This window comes from Dromaius novaehollandiae, chromosome 2 (assembly GCF_036370855.1).
Source record: "Dromaius novaehollandiae isolate bDroNov1 chromosome 2, bDroNov1.hap1, whole genome shotgun sequence".
Lineage (NCBI taxonomy): Eukaryota > Metazoa > Chordata > Aves > Casuariiformes > Dromaiidae > Dromaius > Dromaius novaehollandiae.
Window position 1 is genome coordinate 142,226,590 of NC_088099.1, and position 22,823 is coordinate 142,249,412.

The 22,823-nt window shown below is 36.6% G+C and overlaps 1 protein-coding gene across 1 annotated transcript in view; it reads left to right on the forward strand.

Annotated features, from left to right (window-relative positions):
- LRP12 (LDL receptor related protein 12) overlaps nucleotides 1-15,911 on the forward strand; it is a 51,433-nt gene extending 35,522 nt beyond the window's left edge. The window contains exons 4-7 of the mRNA XM_026119589.2: nucleotides 1,143-1,345; nucleotides 6,369-7,470; nucleotides 8,085-8,217; nucleotides 12,667-15,911. Coding sequence (XP_025975374.1) covers nucleotides 1,143-1,345; nucleotides 6,369-7,470; nucleotides 8,085-8,217; nucleotides 12,667-13,530 — 2,302 coding nt within the window. The 3' untranslated portion in view covers nucleotides 13,531-15,911. The remainder of the gene's footprint in view (nucleotides 1-1,142; nucleotides 1,346-6,368; nucleotides 7,471-8,084; nucleotides 8,218-12,666) is intronic.
- Nucleotides 15,912-22,823: the final 6,912 nt, after the last annotated feature.

A 22,823-nucleotide genomic window follows, 5' to 3' on the forward strand; every position in this document is an offset into this window, starting at 1 on the left:
AAAACTGGGACCAAATACAGGCATTATATAAATTTAGAACTGTATTTTAGAAGCTAATGAGAAAGTACATGAGCATTCTGTTTATAACATCAAAAAAAAAAAAAGCTACTTAAAAGTCACTATCTATGTGGTTTATATTGTGACAGCGTCAGTATTAAATGATACATTTTAACAGTGACGATGATTGTTTTATTCCTAAGGTAAAAACTTTTGCTGCATCTTTACCAAAGGAAAGATGTAGCTTTAGCTGCAAACTTACTTCAGTTTCCAGTACAGACCTGCTGACCTAAGAAGAAGGAAGAATATTTATGAAGTATTTGCTTTTTTTAGTTTAAAGTACTAAAATCTTTCTACTAAATATCTGTATTAAACTGGCATAAATGCACAGTAAACTTGGAATTGTTCATCTATTAGAAAGTTTTTAAAAAATTTTTAATAGCTAAAAATTTTTAAAAGCCTATTTTTTAATAACTTTTCTTTTTCCTCTTACATTTCTTTCCTCTGCTCATCTATCTAGCATATATTTCACATTTGATTTCTGCCTTAGGGCTCCGTTGTCTGTGCTGACCTGTTTTCGCCCAGACAGTTCGTACTGCTCTACCATGGCAGCACATCTTCATATAGTTGTAGCCAAAGTTTGGGTAATATTTTCCATGACATACCTATCAGGTAATAGAGTAGTGCAAGTGGGAGCAAATCTTATCTGAAATCATATTTTTGAACACTTTAGGTGTACTTAGAATGTCAGGTCAGATCATTGGCTGAAAGTAGCATTAGCTAAAATTCTGATGAAATTTGGTTTAAATAAAACCACTTAGTACATAAAATTACTAAATGAGTAATTTCATGACCAGAATTACTTAAAAACTTTAAAATGAATGCTTTTTTTTTGGTAGCAAAACTGAACTTCTTAAGTAGGGGATACAATATTTTGGATGATAAAATGAATTCTTAGTGTCCTAATAATGTCAGATATCTTCACCACAAGGTGAATAGTAGGTGAACCCCTGGATGGAGAAGCCATCCTTTTTGTTTCATGCCAGAGAAGTACTTTCAGCTAATTTCCATTTCTAACTGCAGTAATTCATTAGTTTGGTTGTGTAGTGTCCAGTTTAATAACAATTTTGACCTCCGTTTTTCAGCTTTCAAGATTTTGATGTTCAAGGATCACGGAGATGCAGCTCAGATTGGTTGACAATTGGAAGCTACAAGAATGTTGAAGGCTACAGAGCATGTGGCTCCTCTATTCCTTCACCATACATCTCTTCACAGGATCATGTTTGGATCAGATTTCACTCAGATGATAGCATCTCTAGAAAAGGCTTCAGATTAGCCTACTTTGCTGGTATGTTGCAAATAACTGGTACAACTTTATGGGTTTGGTTTTTTTCCCTTTTACATTTTAAGAACTATTTACTTTGCAGCAGGGCACATACAGTCACTTCATGCAGTTAACTCAGGGTTTTTATCAGAGAAAATGTGTGTTGCAGGACCTATTTTAATCACATACCATGTTGAAAAGGTTTACACTCTTAAAAAATTGTATTAAGATGATGGACTATTCTAGCCAACTACAGGTTCATTTTGCACATGCAAAAATTCTGTTTGGATAGTTCAAATATGCAGTGTTAAGCTAGTTATCAGTTTTAATAGTTTGAGGCTGCTTTGTGGGCAATTCTTGGTCTGCTGGCTCCAGTAGCTACTCTAGTAGCTCTCCAGAGAGAGGAGGAAGCCAGTCATGGGTAAAGAGTAGTTCCACGCTGTTTTCTGCCCTTACAAAGTGTTAGAATTGAATATAATGATGTGATCACGGTGTTTTAAGTCCTTATCATCAGAAATACTAGATTAGATTCTTCATTGTTTTTGTAATAGTTTTAATGCTCTTGCTCCCTCCCAGTTTGTCTACACTGCATTCTCTGGCCTGCTCCAAATCTTTGCACCCCAACTTTTAACTCTTCTTCTATGTATAACAATTCATACTGCCTTTTCCACCTATCCATTGCCACCATTGTTCAAAATTATTGTACTAAGCTTCAAAAACCTTGCCCTAATCTCTCCTAGTCTAAACCACATTTGCTCCTGTGCTGTATTCTGCACCTTCTCGTCTTACCTTTGTCCACAACCCTTTAGTGTCTTTAGGGTCTTCCCTCTCTCTCTTCTGTTTGCAAGCCTACCCAAAAGCTCCCTCTACACTTCAGCAACTTGAAGTTTAACATATCTCATGAGAAGTAATGCAGCCTTACCTTTGATGCTGGCTCAGCTTTCAGGGCAATGCTCCACCAGAATTTTGCTTACTGCTGGGCCAAAAGAGATGACAGGGAAAAAGAAGCTTCTATTTAATCAGTCATCCTTAGCATCTGCTTCTGCTCTGCTCATCTCCATGTCCCTATAGGCTTAGAGGAAAGGCAGCATTCCTGAGTGACTTCCAGGAAGAAGAAAATTTTGGATAAGGGTGTGGAATGGGTAGGGAAGAGGAGGTGAGCCACCGGCTTAATAGAATATTTCTGGAAATCTTTTCCTCTCTTTTCCTCAAATCTTAAAACAACTTCATTATATAACCCCTTTTGGAAGAAGCTATAATAATAATATTTTCAAAATTTATTCAAGCAATAAATATTTTCCTCCCCTGTGTTATTTGATTTCTACACATTAGCATCATGCAGTAGTACTTCGTTTGTTAACACCTTAATAGACTATTTTAGCCAATGTTTTTAAGGCTACTCTTTAAAAATATATATTTAAATATTTAAAACAACTATACTGAAACTTTGGCTTGAGCTTGATTCTATGCTTAATATGATACTTCGGAAATACTTCATGTTTCAGGTGGTAGGGTAGCGTTTACATGATCAGAATAGTCCTCTAATGTTGTAGAAGGCCCTGTGTGTAGGAGAAAAGCTGAAAAAATCTGTTCTAATAATATTCTGGTTGTGTGTGCTTTCCCATGTGAAAAGGGAACTCCTGAAATACTAACAACATTTTTGCAATACGTTCAATTATCCCAATGTTTTATTTTGTATACTATGGATCAGTAATCATCATTTCTTTACGATGAGTTTGCAATATCTGTATTACATCTAATTTCTTAATAAATACACATTAAAAATTGTAAGTCTATTATTACTTCCCTGATTTCAATGGCTAGACTTGTATGCGAGAGCGGCAGGTTTACATCCTTGTCTGTCTACAGTTGTCATGGGTAAAGAATTACAATAACTTGTATGCATTACTGACAAGGCTCTGGTTTTTCATTTAAGAATGATACTTCTTATTACCTGTAAGTGTAGGTGGTGATGATAATGGTAGTGACAGCAGTGGCTTGACATATAATTTTCTATATCGTAAGATGGCTAATCAAGAAATGCAGTAGAAACAAAAGAAATCAAAAGCCAAAGCAGGGATAGTGAGTTCTTCCTGTGTCAAGAAGCATATGCTAAATATCTTAGAAAAGGAAAAAAATGTAGTAATAATACTTCAGCTGTGCAGATGTCAGTTAGGTCTACTTAGGCTGGAATGATGGAAACTACTTATAAGCAACAGGTCCAGAGGGGACTGTTAGGGATCCTCTAGTTTAAAATCCAGTATAGACAATAGGCCATGTAAATTCTTTGAATTAATTCTTGTTTAAAGTAGCTAACATCTTCCAGAAAAATACCCATGTTTCATTGAAAACAAACAAAAAAAACCCCAGAAAATGTTCCAGTTAGGAAGGTTCTACTAGTCTTTGATTTGTTCCTGTGACGAATTAGTGTTATGAATTTGGATCTTGTTTAGCCTTCATCTTTTAGAATGAAGAGCTTTCCGTTATCATATTTCTGTTTTGTTTTAGTCACTTTAATCATCTCTTTCGATGATCTAGGGAAAGTGATCTCTTGATGTCTTTTGAAATAAGACTAGACTAGAAGGGGTTTTTTTTTTTTCTCCATCACCTCTTTTAATTTAGAAGCATCTTTAATTATGGGTACCAAAATATGACAGAGTTTACTAATTGTGGCTGATGTAAAGTGGAAAATAGAGATAATAAAAGTAGAGAAGTTATGTTCCCTGTAAATGCGTGAAAGGTTTTTGTTAGCTCTTTGTCTACAACTGCACTTGGGTTCTGCTGATTATCTTGTGTTATCCTGAAGTTCTTTGTAGGCACAGTGTTCAAGAATAGTTTTATTTGTATACAGCTACATTTATTGTTCTTAAGTTTGTGACTTTACATAAGCTTAGTCAACACATGAACTAATAGCTTATAACCTATTCATTTGACAGTCAAAGTTCTTTTGACAGTGATCTGTTCTCTCTTATTATTTTACCACTTAATCGATATCCGATTCAAATGTAAACTTTATTGGTGTAATGACTTCAGGATCATGGGTTAAAAATGCAAATCAGGGTAAAGTAGGCAGGTTGTTTCTGGAAAAATTAAAAGCCTACAGAAACAAGAGCTTAGGTAGAAATTATATCCCATCTTGTTACTGCAATATTTTCTTTAATATTTGCTTCTCTCGTATTTATATCTCCATCTTATCTCTTTCCTCTCAACCTTTTTCTGGTTGTATGTGCTTTCTAATTATTACATTTTCAGAAAGAAAGCTTTTGCTATTTATTTAGTATCTATATGTTCTGCAAGGTAAAAGCACCAAGCAAGAGTATAATCAGTATTTCAGCTAGTTCACTCACTAGTTTGTGCCTATTTCCGATCTGTTGCCCTGTCTGTGGCCCAAAGTCATTCTGTTCGATCAGGACAAGTCTAGTAGTTCACTTGTACAAGCTTCAAAGGAAGTTTTATTTTTCCTGTATTCTTTTTTAAAAAGCCTTAGCACTTGTGCAGTTTTTCAGATGATGAGGTGGTTGTTGCACTTTTTTTTTTTTTTTTTTTTTAATCGATTATTTCAAGGTAAAGTTTTTTTGTTTGGGTTTTTTTTTATTGCTTTCCAAGATACTGAAAAGAGATACTTGAAGAGGGGAATAGATGTGGTATGACTTGACCAATCACAGCAGATTAGTTGTAGGAATGGAAATTCAAACTAGATATAAGGAGTTTAGCGCTTGGAGTCGTTAAACATTGGAACAGGTTGTCCAGAGATGTGGTAGAAATCTTAAACTTTGAAGATATTCCAAACTTCATTGGACAAGACTCTGAACAACCCAACCAAACTTCAAAGTTAGGCTTGCTTTGAGTGGGAGATTTGACTGGGTGACCTCTAGGGATCCCTTCCAATCTAAATTATTCTGTGCTAAAGCAAATAGTACCTGCTTCTCTGAGAGTCTCTGTTTCAGTAAGTTTACCATGCTGCCTCTAATGTTTCTTTTGTAAACTCCAAAATACAGTGTTACTTTAGATTTAGTATATCTTTGTTTAACTTCCTGAATTTCTGCTGTGGAAGACTATCTGCATTACAGGTTGTTGGTTTTTTTTTTTTTTTTTTTTTAACACACTTTTGGAGCACTGACCACATCAGTCTGTTTTGTAGCCAAATTTACGGTTTATGCTATGGTTTTTAGGAACTGTAGTGACTTAAAATGATACAAGTATATTTGATTTGGCTAAGTTGTTACAGAGCTGAAATGGATTGTTTCCAAGGTATGCTTCAGTGCTTGACATGCTTGGAGCTTTAATAAATTGCTGAAGAATAGCTGAAGAAAAATATTCTTGAGGCTGCAAGTGTGGTAGTAGCCAGTAGACCACATTTTCCTAAATGAGGGTGTCTTCTGACATTTTTCAGAATTTAAAAAAAACTTCTGTGTTGTCTAGACCACTACTTGCATCCTTAACTTTTGAAACTCAATTTTGTGTTTAGGCATATATGAATTTCTGTCTTTTGCTGCACTCTGCTCTCCTAATTGCTGAAGGAACAAATGATGGGAAGGAGGGGGGAGAGTGGTTTCTCACTTAAGGTGAGGTAAAGGGTGATCTTAACTGTCAACTTTTCGCTCTTGCTATAGATCCCTTGGTGCAAAGTACAAACCTAAGAAAACAGGACAGTGGGCTGACGGCTTTTATATGAAAGAGTTTGATCAGGTAACTGCAGGAAAAAGTTATTGTAGTTTCAGTGAGGAAGGAGAGAGACAATATTTTTCTGACTTAATTTTAGCACCTTACAAGGCAGATTTTCCAACTGCTGTAAACGAGCGTAGTTTTCTCGACTACAATTATTTGACTTAAAGCAGCTAAGAGTGAGGCTCATGCTGATGTGTTGACAGTATTTAGACTGCAAAAAACTGTTTTATCATTGAAACTTGTGGTGATTTACAGAGACTTTAAACAGTTACAGGTTTTACCATTCTGAACCACCTGGTGCTGCAAATATATATGCAACACAAACCACAAAGTACTGCATTCTACAAAGAGAATATTTTTATGATTTCCTTTTTTTCAGGGAAATCTGATGAACCGAATTGTGACTGTGACCAGTTTCACTGCGCTAATGGGAAGTGTATTCCAGAAACTTGGAAATGTAATAATATGGATGAATGTGGAGACAACTCGGATGAAGAAATCTGTGCCAAAGCTAATCCTCCAACAGCTTCTTCCTTTCAACCTTGTGCTTACAACCAGTTCCAATGTCTTTCTCGCTTCACCAAGCTTTACACTTGCCTTCCAGAATCTTTAAAATGTGATGGTAACATTGATTGTCTTGACTTGGGAGACGAAATAGACTGTGATGTGCCAACATGTGGGCAGTGGTTAAAATACTTTTATGGTACTTTCAGTTCTCCCAACTATCCTGACTTTTATCCACCTGGAAGCAACTGCACCTGGTTAATAGACACTGGTGATCATCGCAAAGTAATTTTGCGATTTACTGATTTTAAACTTGATGGTACTGGTTATGGAGACTATGTCAAAATATATGATGGGTTAGAGGAGAATCCACGGAGGCTTTTGCGTGTGCTAACAGCATTTGACTCTCATGCTCCCCTTACAGTTGTTTCATCCTCAGGACAGATAAGAGTGCATTTCTGTGCTGACAAAGTGAATGCTGCAAGAGGCTTCAATGCCACCTATCAAGTAGATGGCTTTTGTTTGCCCTGGGAAATTCCATGTGGTGGAAATTGGGGTTGCTACACAGAGCAGCAACGCTGCGATGGCTACTGGCACTGTCCAAATGGAAGGGATGAAGCCAATTGCACTATGTGCCAAAGAGATGAGTTTCCCTGTTCTCGAAACGGTGTTTGCTACCCTCGATCAGATCGCTGCAACTACCAGAATCATTGCCCTAATGGTTCAGATGAAAAAAATTGCTTCTTCTGCCAGCCAGGAAATTTTCACTGTAAAAATAACCGCTGTGTGTTTGAAAGCTGGGTTTGTGATTCTCAAGATGACTGTGGTGATGGCAGCGATGAAGAGAATTGCCCGGTCATTGTGCCCACTAGAGTAATAACTGCAGCTGTCATTGGCAGTCTTATTTGTGGATTGCTGCTTGTCATTGCACTGGGATGTACTTGCAAATTGTACTCACTCAGGATGTTTGAGCGAAGGTAGGTAGAACAGATAGCCTCAAGCAATTAAATCTTAAAATACTTTCATTTATTTTGTTATTAGAGCACTCTTTTGTATTAAAGCATTCCTACTGACATATAATTATTGTTATATGTGATTTCTAAAGGTGGTGTGGCTTCTTTCTCTTTGACAGAAAAAGAAGGTAGTTAAAAGGGGTTAGAATTATTCTGATCACTTTTGTGTCGACAGTTGAGATGTGGTTGCCCAGAGAGGGTGTGGGGAAGCTGCATTTCTGCAGTTAAATTAATGCCTCATGTCTACATTTCAGAGTATGTTTCTTCTATTGTGGACTGGCTCATACCATGACAGGATTTTTTTTTTTTTTTTTTTTTTTTTTTTTTAATATTACAAGTATCTCTCATGGGGCCTTGTATATTTAGTCCATGCTTTTTTAGGCATGTATTGTTGATTTGTTTCTGTTCTTTTTGTCTCCGGACAGACCTGTAGGAATGACTACGAGAATTTGTTTCTTTTTTTTAAATAAGACTTCATCTGCTGAAATTTACTATTTCAGATCATAAGTGTGATGTAGTTTTACTCTTAAATATGAATATATATTATAGACTTACGAAATTTCTTTTCTCTTTAAAAGATCATTTGAAACTCATTTGTCAAGGGTTGAGGCTGAACTGTTAAGAAGAGAAGCTCCTCCATCTTATGGACAGTTAATTGCCCAGGGTTTAATTCCACCAGTTGAAGATTTTCCTGTTTGTTCACCAAACCAGGTAAGACTTCAAAATGGTGGGCAGACATTAAAATTTAAGAAAGCCGAAATAAAAATATTTTACCTTCCATCTGTCTTATTTTGGTTTTATAGCATTCCCTTTTCTTCCTTTCAAACCAATACTTTTAAACTAAGATTAGCTACTAGACAGAATCATTATGATGTGGTAGCATTACAGTTTACTTTGAGGCTTTATTTTCTTAGTGATGGATGCCGATATTGCACATTATAGAATCCCTCTTGCATGAAAAATAGATTGGTGGATCCGGTTTTATCTTCTCTGTTGAGGCTGCTGTATAAGCTATTAAGACTGCAGAAAAGCACTTAGAAATCTGAGAAAGAAGAATTAAGAATTCCAATACAAGTAGTAGTTCAGTCATTGCACGTGTATGTCTAGGTATGATCATGCCCACCGTGCATAGAAAAGGTAATGAAAGAGACACCGCTATAATATATGGTATTAATGGTTATAGGGGGTGACATCATATTTATCCTTTTTATTCCCCATAGGGATCATTAGCACAATTTTTATTTGGCTGATGAATAAACTTCTACCAAAGCTACTTTTTCATTTAAAAATAAGTAAATACATCACCTTTCAATTAAACCAGTCGTTTGTGGATTAGAAGAACACACTCAGTCTGGGAATCTGGCCATGGTGCAGTACTACAGCTGGCTTTAAGTTGTGTTGTATGTTGCAGCTAATGTAGAAAAGCTTATTATTACTTAATATTTCAGAGAAGGAATAAAAAGCTCATGGCAGGACCATAAGAAAGAGAACTGATTTTTATTTTCAACAAAATTGATTTCATTGTGCTTATTCTGTTGTAGATTTAATATACTCATTCTTTCATGTTTACATGCTCGCAAGCAGCAGGGTGTTTGGGTTCAAGTAGTCTTGCAAGCATTACTTGTGGTGATAGAGAGCTCAAACGACATCAGTTATCATGTCCTCGTTGCATCTCCGATATTTTCTTGATTGGTGACCATGTGCTGTTTTATGTGCCTGCTGTAGCCTTTGAATTGAGAATAATTGCAATCTTTTGCCTCCTCCCCTGTCCCACTATGAGAGTCTTTCGGCTGCGTTGCTAATTTATTCACTGTCCGTTTTTTCTCCTTTTATGGTTATAGCCTGTCCTTAGTTTTAGTCTGTTCTTTAGTCTGCCCTTTTTGTTAACTAGATGTTTTGAGAATCCACATGTAGCTTATACTGATCTCCTGCTGATGAAGCAAAAGTTAATATTTAGCGACTAGTATTTGTCCTTTTGTACATAGGCAAAATGTAGCCAATCTCAAAGAAGGACCTTTGTTCAAGCTTCCACTAACTACTGATCCTGAAATCTTTTAATGTTTGATTAACTGTTGTTCTCCTTAGATATCAAGTATTTCAGGGAAGCTTAATAAACTTCCATTTTTTTAAGGAAGATGGTTTGAGTACTGTGAATGTAAAGTGTACCCTGATACTGTGACGATAAATGTTTACTGTATTCATGTTGAATATTTTGACTAAGTTAAGAGGGGCTTTTGTCTTGAATGTTTGAATGTGTCTATGTAAGCACAGAAGTAAAGCTTCTTATGTCAACTCACGATTGATCTATGCTAGGTGTAATATGAGCGCGAGATAATTTTACACAAAACTAGATGTTACTTTCCCAATAGAATATAGTAAGCCAAGCCGAACATCCAGCTTTGATAGTGGCAAGTAGATGCAGACTGTAGGCTGTGAGCAATGGGTAAATTCAACTTTTGCAGAAAAAACATCTTCTGCCCCTATCTTGGAGAAGGGAACCAATAGCTCTACTCTGTCTGGAAGTGGGTTTTATATTTAAGGACAGTTTGACTGCAACCAAGATTCTCATTGCATGGATCAGCATGGTTAAAAAAAGAACAGTATGTTTCTGTTTAAAGGCATTTCTGTGCTTTTACAGATTTGTCTTCCTGTCGTCTTTTCCAAAATTAAGCTTCACCAATTTGTGACATAGGCATATGGCTGTTCAAGATGGATAACATAAAACCTGGTTGAATATGTTCAATTTCTTTTCAACTTTTTAGAAGGAGTTATAAGTTAACAAGTATATAGAAATAGATAAGTTAAGTCTCCGTATTAGAAACAGATGGTTTTCAGAATAGCTTGGTCTTTTTGGCTCCTCTTGTGCTGGTTCTCTGGTAAATTGTAGCGGCCTTGTACTGCAGTTTTCATCAGTGAAAACGGATGAACAGGCTTTGTTATCATTCATGGGTTCCTGTCCAAGTGTCTGCTGTCTGAACTTGCCACTCTAGTACAGCAGGGACCCAGACTGCAGCTGTGCTCACATCTTTCATGAGATAGGGCTTGGTCAAGAAAGTCTGTTAAGACACAGCAGTTGCCATGCCCAGGTGTATAAGACCTCAGGCCTGAGTTACCTGCACAGGTAACTCAGAACAAATCAATGTGCACTGTGTTTACAGTGCATCCCTACTCTGTGTGGGATTTTCCAGATTGGATACATGGGAACTTGCTTAGGAGCTATATGATCAGGATTTCCAAATGAACTTAGTTTGCTCAGGCCTGTTTTTCATCATGAGACCCCAGAGTTTATTTCAGAGGACACTTGAAAACATGAGTAGCTATACTGGGAATTACTAGCATAAAAATAAGGAATAGTAAGGAGTAGGCTATCACCTTCAAAAATAAGGAAAAAGTCATGGAGTAGTGATGTTTACGTGATAAAATTTTTGATCTTACTTAAATCAGTGAACTTGCATTGTGTAAAAGTTTCTTTTTCAGAAGAGACGATGTCATTAAAAATAAAAATTTAAGAGAATGTAAATTGAATTCATGAATTATAAAGCTTGAATTAAATTTCTAATATAATTACACGATGGGGGATGTCAGTATTGTCAGGATGTGTTCAGCTTTTTTTGATTTTTTGAGCAATATTTGCATCTTAAGATTGCAAATCTGTGTAGGACTGAAGATACTTTCAAAGTTTCCTAGAGGTTAGTAGTCTCAACCAAGAGAAACTTTGGTCGTTCTAATTTGTGTAACGCTTTTTGCCTAAAACTGATGCATCCCTAGAGCTGGATTTTCAAGGATGGGTAGCAGCCTCTCCGGTAGCTTCTGAGTGTAAGGCTACTGGACCTAGGTATTTATGTGCTTGAGTTTAAATATCATTCTTTGGAACTGTTGGAAGGGACAGGATAACAGTTGTACGTGAAGTGTTGTGGTTGGACACTCTTGTGCTGTGTATGCTTGTGGCATATCAAAGACCGGAAGCAAGCTGAAGACAGCATCACAACATCACAACATTGAAGTTTGGTGTTTGTAAACAAAGTGAAGTATGTGCATATATGTCAAGTTTTTGCCTGAAGGAAAGGCTGTATTCTGCAAAATATTTTTGGCAATAATCTTTACTTAAAAGATGTCAATATGGATTTTTCCTCTAATTAAACACATCAGTAAATGTTTATATTTTCTGAATTGCTGGGCATCCAACAGATCTCTGTCACCGTAATGTTTCTGAGAAATGAGCTGCTTAAGTGAGGTGCTATTTTCCCTAATTTTGAATAAGGGAACCCCAACTCAGAAGTGTTAATGTGATGCTGTCTCCTTACAAATTAGAAGTTATACAGGGTTTTGAGCAGAAGAATTCAGATATGCATTGTTCCTTAACTGACTCACCAGAAAATTTATATCAAATTCAGGAAACGTATGGTTTAGAGCACACGAGATAATTTTGGTTAAACAGAAGCATTAACGTATTTGAAACTGGCATTAACTGATTATGCCAGAATGGAAAGAAATCAAACATTCTAGTCTTTCTAGCAGAGAGAGGATATTTACTTTTGTCTCTATTCTAGGCAGCCCTATGGCAGTGCGTAAGAAAAGGTCACCTCTTTTTAAGTCTCAAGGATTTTCAGGAAATTTTCTTTTTCAAATCCTAAACTTTGTGGCACATCACTATATACTGTGCTCTAAAATCCACAGTGACTACGTTTTCTTTTTAATAGAATTGTAGGTAGCTGATCTTACATATCTGCTGTACTAGAGCTTCTGCACTTGGTCTGTTGCTCTGCTTTTCTGTGATCAGTACACCATACCTATATTATATTACATCTGTTTCATTCTGCCTGTCTTTACAGAGGCCTTTGACTTAGGCAGGAATGTATCTCCTTCACTTTTTTTATTTCACTTTTTCTTCTCTAAATCTTCCAGCTTGTTTTCCCTGTTCATAATGTGTTTTTTCTCTCAGAATCTAGGCCTCTTTCATGCCTGCTTTATGTGTAAAATAGCCTTTTGCTATGTATGCCAGATCCTTAATATTACAGAATCAATGTTTTTTATATTTAAGAATCTAAATTTAATCTTTGTGGTTACATGGTTTTTTTGCACAGTAATTATCATTCTCCTATTGTAAGACCAGTGCCAACATACTGTCAATACTTGATTGTTATTTGTCTTCTCGTTTAGGCTTCAGTTCTGGAAAACCTGAGACTAGCAGTGCGATCTCAGCTTGGATTTACCTCAATCAGACTTCCTATTGCTGGCAGATCTGGTAACATTTGGAATCGCCTTTTTAACTTTGCAAGGTCACGTCATTCTGGATCGTTGGCATTGGTCTCAGCAGATGGAGATGATGTTGCCAGCCAAAGTACTAATAGAGACGCTGAAAGAAATAATACTCACAGAAGCCTATTTTCAGTTGAATCTGATGATACAGACACAGAAAATGAAAGAAGAGACACAGCAGGAGCAGTTGGTGGTGTTGCTGCCACTTTGCCTCAAAAAGTCCCACCTGCAACAGCAATAGAAGCAACAGTAGGAGCGTGTGGGAGTTCCTCCACTCAGAGCGCCAGTAGCGGTAACACAGATAATGGAAGAGAAATGACAAGTGTAGAGCCCCCAAGTGCAAGTCCAGCACGTCACCAGCTCACTAGCGCACTAAGTCGTATGACTCAAGGCTTACGATGGGTACGCTTTACTTTAGGGAGATCAAGCTCAGTGAATCAGAACCAAAGTCCTTTGAGACAGCTTGATAATGGGGTAAGTGGAAGAGAAGAGGATGATGATGTTGAAATGTTAATTCCAGTCTCTGATGTAGCATCAGACTTTGACATGAATGACTGTTCAAGACCTCTACTTGATCTCAGCTCAGATCAAGGACCAGGGCTTAGACAGCCTTACAGTGCAACACATCATGGTGTAAGGTCATGCAGTCGAGATGGCCCATGTGAGCGCTGTGGCATCGTACACACTGCCCAGATACCCGACACTTGCTTAGAAGCAACAATGAAAAATGAAACTAGTGACGATGAGGCATTATTACTCTGTTAGGTACAGATTGTTTAGGAAAGATTGTGTACAAGTTGGAGCAATATCTGTCATTGTTTTGTACTTCACAGTTAAAACTAGTTTTTAGTTTTAAAAAAAAATCCAGGACAACGTTATGTTAAAATTATTTTAGCCTGTGTGGTTGTTTAAACATTTCTTATACTGGATGACCTTATGGAACTAATAGAGTGAATGTTTTAATGGCTCTGAATACCAATGTGTGTGTATCCAGTATAAACTGATTATTCTTTAAACTGAAGTTTATCTCAGTTAGTTTCAAATTTAGTTTATCCTGGTACTGTAGTTCAAAACAGAAACATGGCTGCTTAAGACTTATTTGGCTGCCTGTTTAACCCCATAGTAACAGGTGAATTTGTACAGAATTATTTTCCTTTAGGAATTTACTCTGTTGTATTATTGCCAACATACTTGTAACTTAATATACTAAATGCTGGTAAGAATTGTTAATGTAAAATATGTATTTTTTCTTTGAGTTTATACAACATTTTGTCTAAATATTCTTGAATTTCATCATAATGTGAACTTATTTAAAGGGAGGAGAAATTTTCTCCAGGAGCATTCTTTTTCTTTCAGAAGTACAAGATGCAATGATGTGTGAAATTTAGGTATAATTAGATAAACTGATGGCAAAAGCTTTTATAGCACTGACTTTATTAAACTGCAATCTAATATGGTACAGCCAAATAGTATGTAAAATCCCCAGTCATTAGTCTCTTCAATTTGAAGTAAAAAAGGGCCGAAGATATTGTAATATGTGTTAGTTCTGTAAATATCCGATATGTACAAATACACTACAGAATAAGTTCCAACTGGTAAAAGATCTTTCCCTAAAACTCTAGGGTATAAAGCTTGTTTGGACTCAAGGGATTTGCACTAAAATCATATTAAGGTCTCTAATGAGCTTAGTGCACAAGCACTATCACTTTAAGTACTATTATTGTCTAATATTGCAATGGCTATATATTTCCATGGCTCTTTACTTGGGGTGTTGCATTTTTGTTGCAATTGAATTTGCTTTACTAATTCCCTATTTATTCGTTGTATTTAAAACTGGTTTACTTGGTTACAGACTGGTTGTTTAAAAAAAAAAAAGAAATCCCTTTCAGTGTTTTGGTTTTTGTTTTGGGGTTTTTTGGTAATATTACTTGTGGGAGCAAAACAGATCAGTGGAAAGAGCTCATAATCTCCAGTTTTGTGATAAGCAGGTTACTATGTGGCTACTAGCGTGTCAGCAAGAACCTACACCTTTTTAAAACAAAAATGTCAACTACTGTTTTATTTATTCTTTGCCAGTCTGTTTTTAGTAGGCTTAAAGATCCAGTATGAAATGTATTTGTGTGTGATTGTATGCTATTTATTAAATTTTAAATACTTTGTTGAATGTCATTTTAAAGCATGTTTAAAGTCTTGTGCATTTCTGTCGTGTTATGCTGTCGGGCAGAACTGACTAAAATGTTTTAATATGTATCAAAATTAAATTGAATTTTGTTATGTTTTTGAGGTACTTTTAAAGATAAATCCAAGGTCTGTCTGGCTTTTTATTTTACTTTTTTTAAAAATCCTCATCTCTGAAGTACAAATCACATGCAGAAGAAGCAAATAACGGAATAGATTCCAAATTGTATATATCCTTTCCCTTCTCTTCATTCACAGACACTGGGATGAAAAAGTGAAAACAGTTTTACCATCTGGTTGATCTTATTCATAAGATTTAGTAGATAAATTCTGAGGTCAGGACATGGTTATATAGATTTGTGCTTTTGAGGAACTTATGTGCAATACAATTGTAAAAGACTTCATTATAATGGCCCATGCAGTTTCAACGTTAAGAACAGATCACATCGCACTGGTACCAGATCAGGTACAGTTTGGCCCATAACACATACCAGAGTAAAAGTCATTAATTGCCATTTTTATTCACATTGAATAATATCTAATTCTGTGGGTAATCTCTAGTCTGATTTCAGTGGCGTTGTTTGTAGAGCAGGTAAATCTGCGATATGAACATGGTAACACACCCTGAAATATATTGGAGTATGTCTTGATATAAAATACTGGGTTTTTAAACCTTCCTAACTTATTGCTGTTAGAAAGTGGTTTTGAAATTTTTTGTCACTGAGGCAGATACATTTTGAAGAAAGCATCTTCACAGAATATCTTAGGTTATATACACACATACAAATGATTTAAACTTTTTCCATTAGATGCCCAAAATAGCATGTACCTGTGGACTCCGTATTGCAGATGTAAAAAGGAATACAATGTTTAATTTGTTTTAAAGGAACATTGCTACACATGAAACTGGGAAGTTGGATTTGATTGAGAATTTGGAAAACTGTAAATAAAATTCATATTTGTATGAGGCTAACTTGTTGCAGTGACTTTTTTCTTAGTGATTTTTAAAGGGAATGATCAAATTTCCTTTTGATTAATACAATACTGATCTATTACTGAGACTTCTGTTAAGTCATGTTGCTTCATTTCCTTTTATTCTGAAGTTGCTCGAAACAGTATTGTATTGAAATGATTCTTGATTTAGCTTTGCTACAATGCTAGGGAGTTTTAAAGTCTGAATGATATGCTGTTGAATATCTTGTTTTCTGTAATAAATCACTTTCATATGAAAGCTCTGAAGAATGTAGGTTATTTTTCTCCTCACATAAAGGTTTCTAAGCATAGAAGGAGTTTGTTTTGCCGTTCAGTTTGCACTGAAATGTTAAGGAGGCTGTTTGAGCCTCTGATGCTACAAGACCTTGTTTTGTTTCCAAAGAATGGAAATGTCCATCTGCAGTACATGTTCAACGAGATTTCTGATATAGTCTTCTTTCAACATAGATCCCAGAAGAGAACACTGAAATTAGTTATATATATCATTGTGTTCTTTTTACTATCCAAATGCCAAAGCAAAAACTTCTGGCAATGTTTGGGTTCAATCTGATAAATCACAGTTCAAATTTGGGACACATACTTTTTCAGTGAGTCTTTACATATAAATTTTTACTGCAGATAAATATTACAGGTTTTCCTGTTTAGACCAGTTTTTGCTGCTTTTGTGAAAAGTGTTTTCTGTTCAGTTCTATTCTCCTGCTGCTGTTTAAGTGCTGTGTATCTTCTGCAAATCTTGTTTCAAGTCAATAGCTTTAATATTCCTGTAGTTGCGGTGAGTGCCGTGGGTGGGTAAGGTTTTGGGGGGTTTGGATAGGGTGTTTTCAGCTGTGCCTCTCTTCTTTCTCAACTTTCTGAGAATCTGCAGCTGGTAACCAAAGTCCTCCAGCATGTCATCTACAATTTAATTGTCCAAAATGTTGTATGTCCTGAAAGGATGAGAAAGAAATCTGTCCCCATGTCAAGTCACTGAAAGTGTGGAGAGGTAAGCAGATCAAGAGCTAAAACTGTTTTTCCTCTGCCCTCCTTTGGGATTTGTTTGACTACTACTAACTGCTTTCCCTTACCAAAGTAAATTAAATGAGCTCTGGCATGTTAAATAGAAGACTTGTCTGCACATTGGACTTGATACAAAGAAGTTTTGTAATACAACATTCTTTTCATGTCAATATATGTATGCAGTTTAGCTTTCCATTCACATCCAATACCACGCTATGGTCTATCTGATAAATAGTGACTCAGTAAAGAGGAGTTAGTATTCACTAAGGGGGCTGTATAATCTAACAAATTAGGTGTGCAAGACTTCCTCCACAACTGATGGAGAAAATGAGAGAGGAAGCTCTATAAGTTTATGTTAGTGACTCTAATTCACACCTTGGGAAGGAAATTAGGGGGAAGACTAATCTTCCTAAATTACAGATAATCTTTGTGAATCTCTTGGCCCAGATTGATAGGCTTGTAATACACCGTAATGCAGGTTATCCACAGTTGTATTTACTAAGCAAAAAGATTTGGAGGTAGCTCATTTCCTTCAGTCTCCTGTGTTCCTTTAACATACATTGGATTGCTGTCATTTTTATTTGTCTTGACTGGTCAAGCTCTGGCAGCTGTGATGTAGGATAGGTTGCTAAATCAATCAACTCCTAATTAATTGACTGAAATGCTCTTGAGATCAAATTCTGAATGATGCATATGAGGGTAAGAATTTGAGGATCTCCTGTGGGATGTTCCTCACATGGCGTGTGGATATTGTTTCATGCTTCTGAGGTGTCTGAATGTCTTAGTACAATGCTGTATGAATGCACAGCCTAGTCATGTGCTCGCAATGCGTTTTCAGAAGTAAGGCAACAAAAAACCAGAACTTTCAGATGCCCTTGTTTTGAGGGGGGATTTTTTTCTGTGTGAAATCTAGCAGTAGAGCTTAGCTCTCAACATTATTTCCTTCTTGTGACCAAGTTGCATAATATCATAAGACTACCAACGAGAGAGGGATATAATCTGAAGGAGTTGAAGTTCACTTGGGTTCAGTTTGAAATATTACTGTTAGTTACTCTACTTTGATTAAAATGGTGGCAGAGTTGTAATAAAATGGACTGGAAGCTCTAAAAGAATAATAATAGTAATAGACCTATTGCATTATGCAAAAGATTTGTATTCAGAATTAGGAAATGGTGGAAGACCTGAACCAAAACAAGTCATAATGGATAGGGCCTTTGTGCATGTCAAATCAGCATGTAAGAGAAGGTGAGAAGGGGTTCTGGTTCAGGGTGGTCTTTCTAGCAAATAATAATGTTTTCTTATGCAAAATATAAAAGAGAAATGAATAGGCTTGTTCTAAAGAATAAGGAAGATATTCAAGATACAAGGATGTGTTGTAGATGTTACCTGAGTCAGGTATTTGAATTCAGAGCAGAAATCTCAGATTTTTTGAAATCTGTTACAGCCATGTTGACACAGCAATCAGCAGAATTGCAGTTGTACCTTTGCAATGGAATAGTCATGCTTATGAAGGTATGTGCTGCCTACAGAAATGTCTACAGAAATTCAGAGATAATTCTTAGCTGCTTCTCCAGATATAGAAAATTCATTATGAGCAGTTGGTAAAACTTACTGTTTTGAACTTGTTTTCTTTCCTATGATCAGTTAGGAGGGACCTTTGACAGCCACAGGAACAGGAAGTAATTCTGGAGCAGCAGATGAGACAAATGTAGGAGCAATATAAAGGATAGTGAGGAAGATCCTAAGTAAGTATCTTTTCTCAAAATTTATGCAGTAGTATGGAAAGGAAGAGAGGTGTTCAGTTTTGCTTTCCACTGTCTGGTTCATTGGGCAGAAGTTACGATTCTTGAGTTCATGGTCCTTCAGAAGACATGTTAACTTTGATTTCCACACCCCTGATTCTTTTGAATAATGTTTTTATGGTGTTTTTCTACATAATGTGTTGGTAAAATTAACCATTTTCAAATGAGGCTAATCTCTGTGCTTTCATGGTTATGTTTCTTCAAGCTTGGAAAAATCACAGCTGTGAAAGAACTGGCTTTCTTTAGCTCAGATTATCCACTAGAAAGCAACCGGCAGTTCTGGTGAGTGTGTCTTTTTCCCAGAATATCTTGAGTCCTAGAATTTCAGTTTTTGAGTTGAACTGTCTTCTTGTTCTCAGATTTTTAGAAGGGGTCTAAACTGGGGTCTAATTGTCTGTATTGGACACTTAATAAGCCACTAAAGCAAGTGAACAGGGGGAAGAGCACAGTGTTAGGGTTCCTCGGGCACTGTGCTGCCAGGTTCCTGGTCTTGTGCTCTCCTGCTTTGCCATCTGTGGTCCATCATTTGTCTTAAGTAAGTTCAAGAAGCACTTTAAGTAAAGGGGAGAGAATAATCAATACCTGTTCTTCTCAGAAAGTAGCATGGTCTTCAGCACATAAAACAGCTTTGGCTGCCCTTCCTCAGGTCACTGAGATTTGGTGTCCGAGGCTGGATGCTGCTGTGTTAAGGCAACAGTTCCAATATGTTTGGGAAAAGAGTGGTACTGGGAGCTTGAATATGGCTCAGTACTTATACTAAGGAGAACATATTCATGGTTGTATAGGAGGTGTGGAACTCTGCATGTCAGGAGATACTGGATTCAACAGCTTTCATTACCTTTTTTTATTATCTTTATTATAGGAAACCAATAGAATGTATTTGCTAATTTGGGAAAAGATTTACCATTGAAGAAGCCTTTGGAGGTTAAATTTTATAACTTCATCACCTCTATATTGTGTCTGCAAATCCATCTCATAAAAATAGTCAGCAACAGATTGTTCAGGAAACTAGTCGTGAAGATTTCACAAGGGGCACCTAGCTTACCATTTATAGTATATAAATAATGAGTTCATGTAAGTATTTAATGTTATGTTTTGGACTTTTTAAACTCAAAAATATGATGTAATAATAAGTTTCAAAAGAGCTTTGTGTGAAAACATTTTTTCAATATGAATATAAATTAAGAAACAAGAAGTACTTTCATGGATCAAATCAGGAACACTTCAGATATTGTAATGCTTTAGCTTCCAACGTATTTCTGTTATTAAAATGCAGAAGTTCAAAAGTGAAGGACAGTGAATGCTGAAATGCTCGAGGGCCTGAAGAAAGCAAAAGGAGAATATGTTGGAAACCCTTTGTTGTTCTCAGTTCAGTTTGGAGAAGAAAAAATTGAAGTTTCTTCCACTACTACATTATTTTCTCTTGACTATTCCTTAGTAAGATGAAGTAACTTATAACAAATGACTGTTCTCACAGTTACAAAAACTTTCTTTTATGTGCAAGAGCATCTGATTTCATTGAATGAGTATTTAACTCCTGTAACAGAAAGTTGGAGTAGGAAAGGAAATTCATGGGGGACAGGTATTATGGGTTCTTTTACAGAATTGCAGAGAAATGCATATGAGGTATACAAAGTCCTGCTGACTTTCTATATATTAGAAAAGATAACTATTCATTCCCTTCCGCAAATCATGTCAAACTGACAGATCTTTACAGTGATCCTCCAAAACAATATGCTTTATCCAGCATTACTGGTAGTAGGAGGGCTTTCCCGAAATAGTGTATCGTAAGAAGCATATGAAAATGGAGGCAAAGGGAGTATAAGATAGGGTAATTATAATAGAATTAAGAAAGAAATAAAGTGGGATTTAGTGCTGCGATGTAGCAATTAAAGGCTCCATTAAAAAAAAGAAGTGTGTGTGTCAGCCTTCAAATTGATGGCATCATCATTACAGTGACTTTTAGAAGATGTTCTCATGGCCTTCTGCACGTTCCAAAGTTCGGTTGTCACTTCCTTATGAATTCCATAGTTTCTTGAGTTACTTCTTTTGGATAGGTAGTAGATGTGGGTTGGGTTTTCCTCAGGGTTCTTTAAATCAATTATTAGATCACTTAGAAATCTCTTTGTTCATACTTCTACGATAGCTGCAACATTAAACCAATCATTCCAGTGTATAGACTTCCACGATTATTTGCTTTGCTGCAGACCACAGAAACATTAGCATAAGATGCAAGTTCAAGTTTGCAAATATATCTCAAATTATTGAACTACTATGTAATATTTTAGGATGAGTTACTTTACTTCACAGGAATCTTCTCTGCACAGTGCAGAATCAGCAACTGATTACTGAGCAAAGACTTATTTTAAATTGTGCAAAGAGAAGGGTAAAAAGACTAAAATGTTTTGTGAGTGAGGAAGGATTACACATCCGATTAAGAGCCAAAGCCCTTGTTACAGGACTCAATGATTACTAAGAATACGAGGGTCAGTTGTCTTCTCACAGAGGGCTGAGGAATTGTTTTTGTCCCACAGGTGATAATCCAGGCCATTCTGTCTAGGGACAGCTGCACTCTGAATATCAAATATTTACCAAATTTACATTAATACAGCTGTTGTGAGATTATGGACTAAATAAAAGCACAGCTTAGAATGTCATTATCTATCAATAATCTATTTAATGTTTTCAAAAACACCTGTGGGATAGATTCTGATTCCCTATGCACAATATGATAGGGCCTGGCTCTCAATCAACTTGGCAGTTTGTGGGATCTGCAGCTCCGGAGTTGGCCATGAAGTTACAGGTAGGAAAACTCAGATACTTCAGAGCAGGATCTGCAAAGGCTAGATTAGCCATGAGGAAATCTCAGGAGAAGTGAATCTCAAGCCCCATGCCTTATAGAAACAGAGATAATTAGTATTTTGAGCTGTGCTACTCTTCATGCATTTAGGTGTCTTAAGCCATGTGAGCCCTTTCTTGTGCAACACACACAAAGTGGAAGTGAATACCCTCATGCCTAACACAGTCTGCTGTGATATGTGGACCTGGGTTCATATCTCCCTCTGCCTAGTTTGGGAGAAGGATTTGAGTAGAAACTGTTTGACCTGGAAGGAAGAAAGAAAGAAAGAAAAAAAAAAAAAAAAAAAAACAAAAGCTTTACCATTAGCCCAAGAGCATATTTGGATGTGATTATCTAGGTCTGTCACACAGACTCACTGAGTAAAAATATGTTCATTGTCCACAGGGGCAAATAGTGAGAAAGTGACTATTGATTGGTAGTTTGGGCACCAAGTTGGGAGATTCAGTTTTAAGTCTTTATGCCAAAGAATATTTAATAATTTATTGATGCTGTTCCACTTTGTAAGTCATTAAATATTCACTGGGGCAAGTACATGAACTTGATTGTTGCATCCTACATGACTGCCCTGATGATCAGGCAACAGAATCAATCTCTACTCCTTTGCCACCCCTTCTCCTCACTTGACAAATATCACTTTATTTATACAAAGTGAAAGTTGTATCTGAGGCACATGAATCTCAGATTGCCTGCAGCCCAGTTATTCAAGTACCCATCTGCATGGTGGGAGAAGCAGGTTCACTGTCTCAGTGGCAGCAGGGATTCAAAGTGGTAAGATGAAGCCAGGTGGGCCTCTGTCCCGAAGCACAAAGGTGAGACACAAGAAGAGACTTTTTGGAACCAAAGGCAGACTTCTGGTGCTGCTTTCCTGCCCTTTCAGAGAGAAAGAAGGAAGGTGAAACTGACAAAATGAGTGTTTTCTAGTATGTTACGTCTAGTGTCTTTTTATAGAAATCTCTTTTCGGTAGCACACTTGTGCACACTCTCGCAGCCCTCATAGACAAAGGTTTTTCCCTTGATGCCCTCGTTACTGAACTGGAAGAGGTCAAGGGGATGAAGGACTTGAAAATTTCAGAGACAGTCTTGAGCAGTGTCATTGCTGAGTAAGAAAAGCCAGTGTTGCTGAAGGAAAGAAGCAGAAAAGTTCATGGCACAGGTGTTCAAGAACAGGGTAGAGCAGGCCATGCTACAAATGAGCTCCTATCTTTTTTTTTAAGGGGAAACTCTCCCAG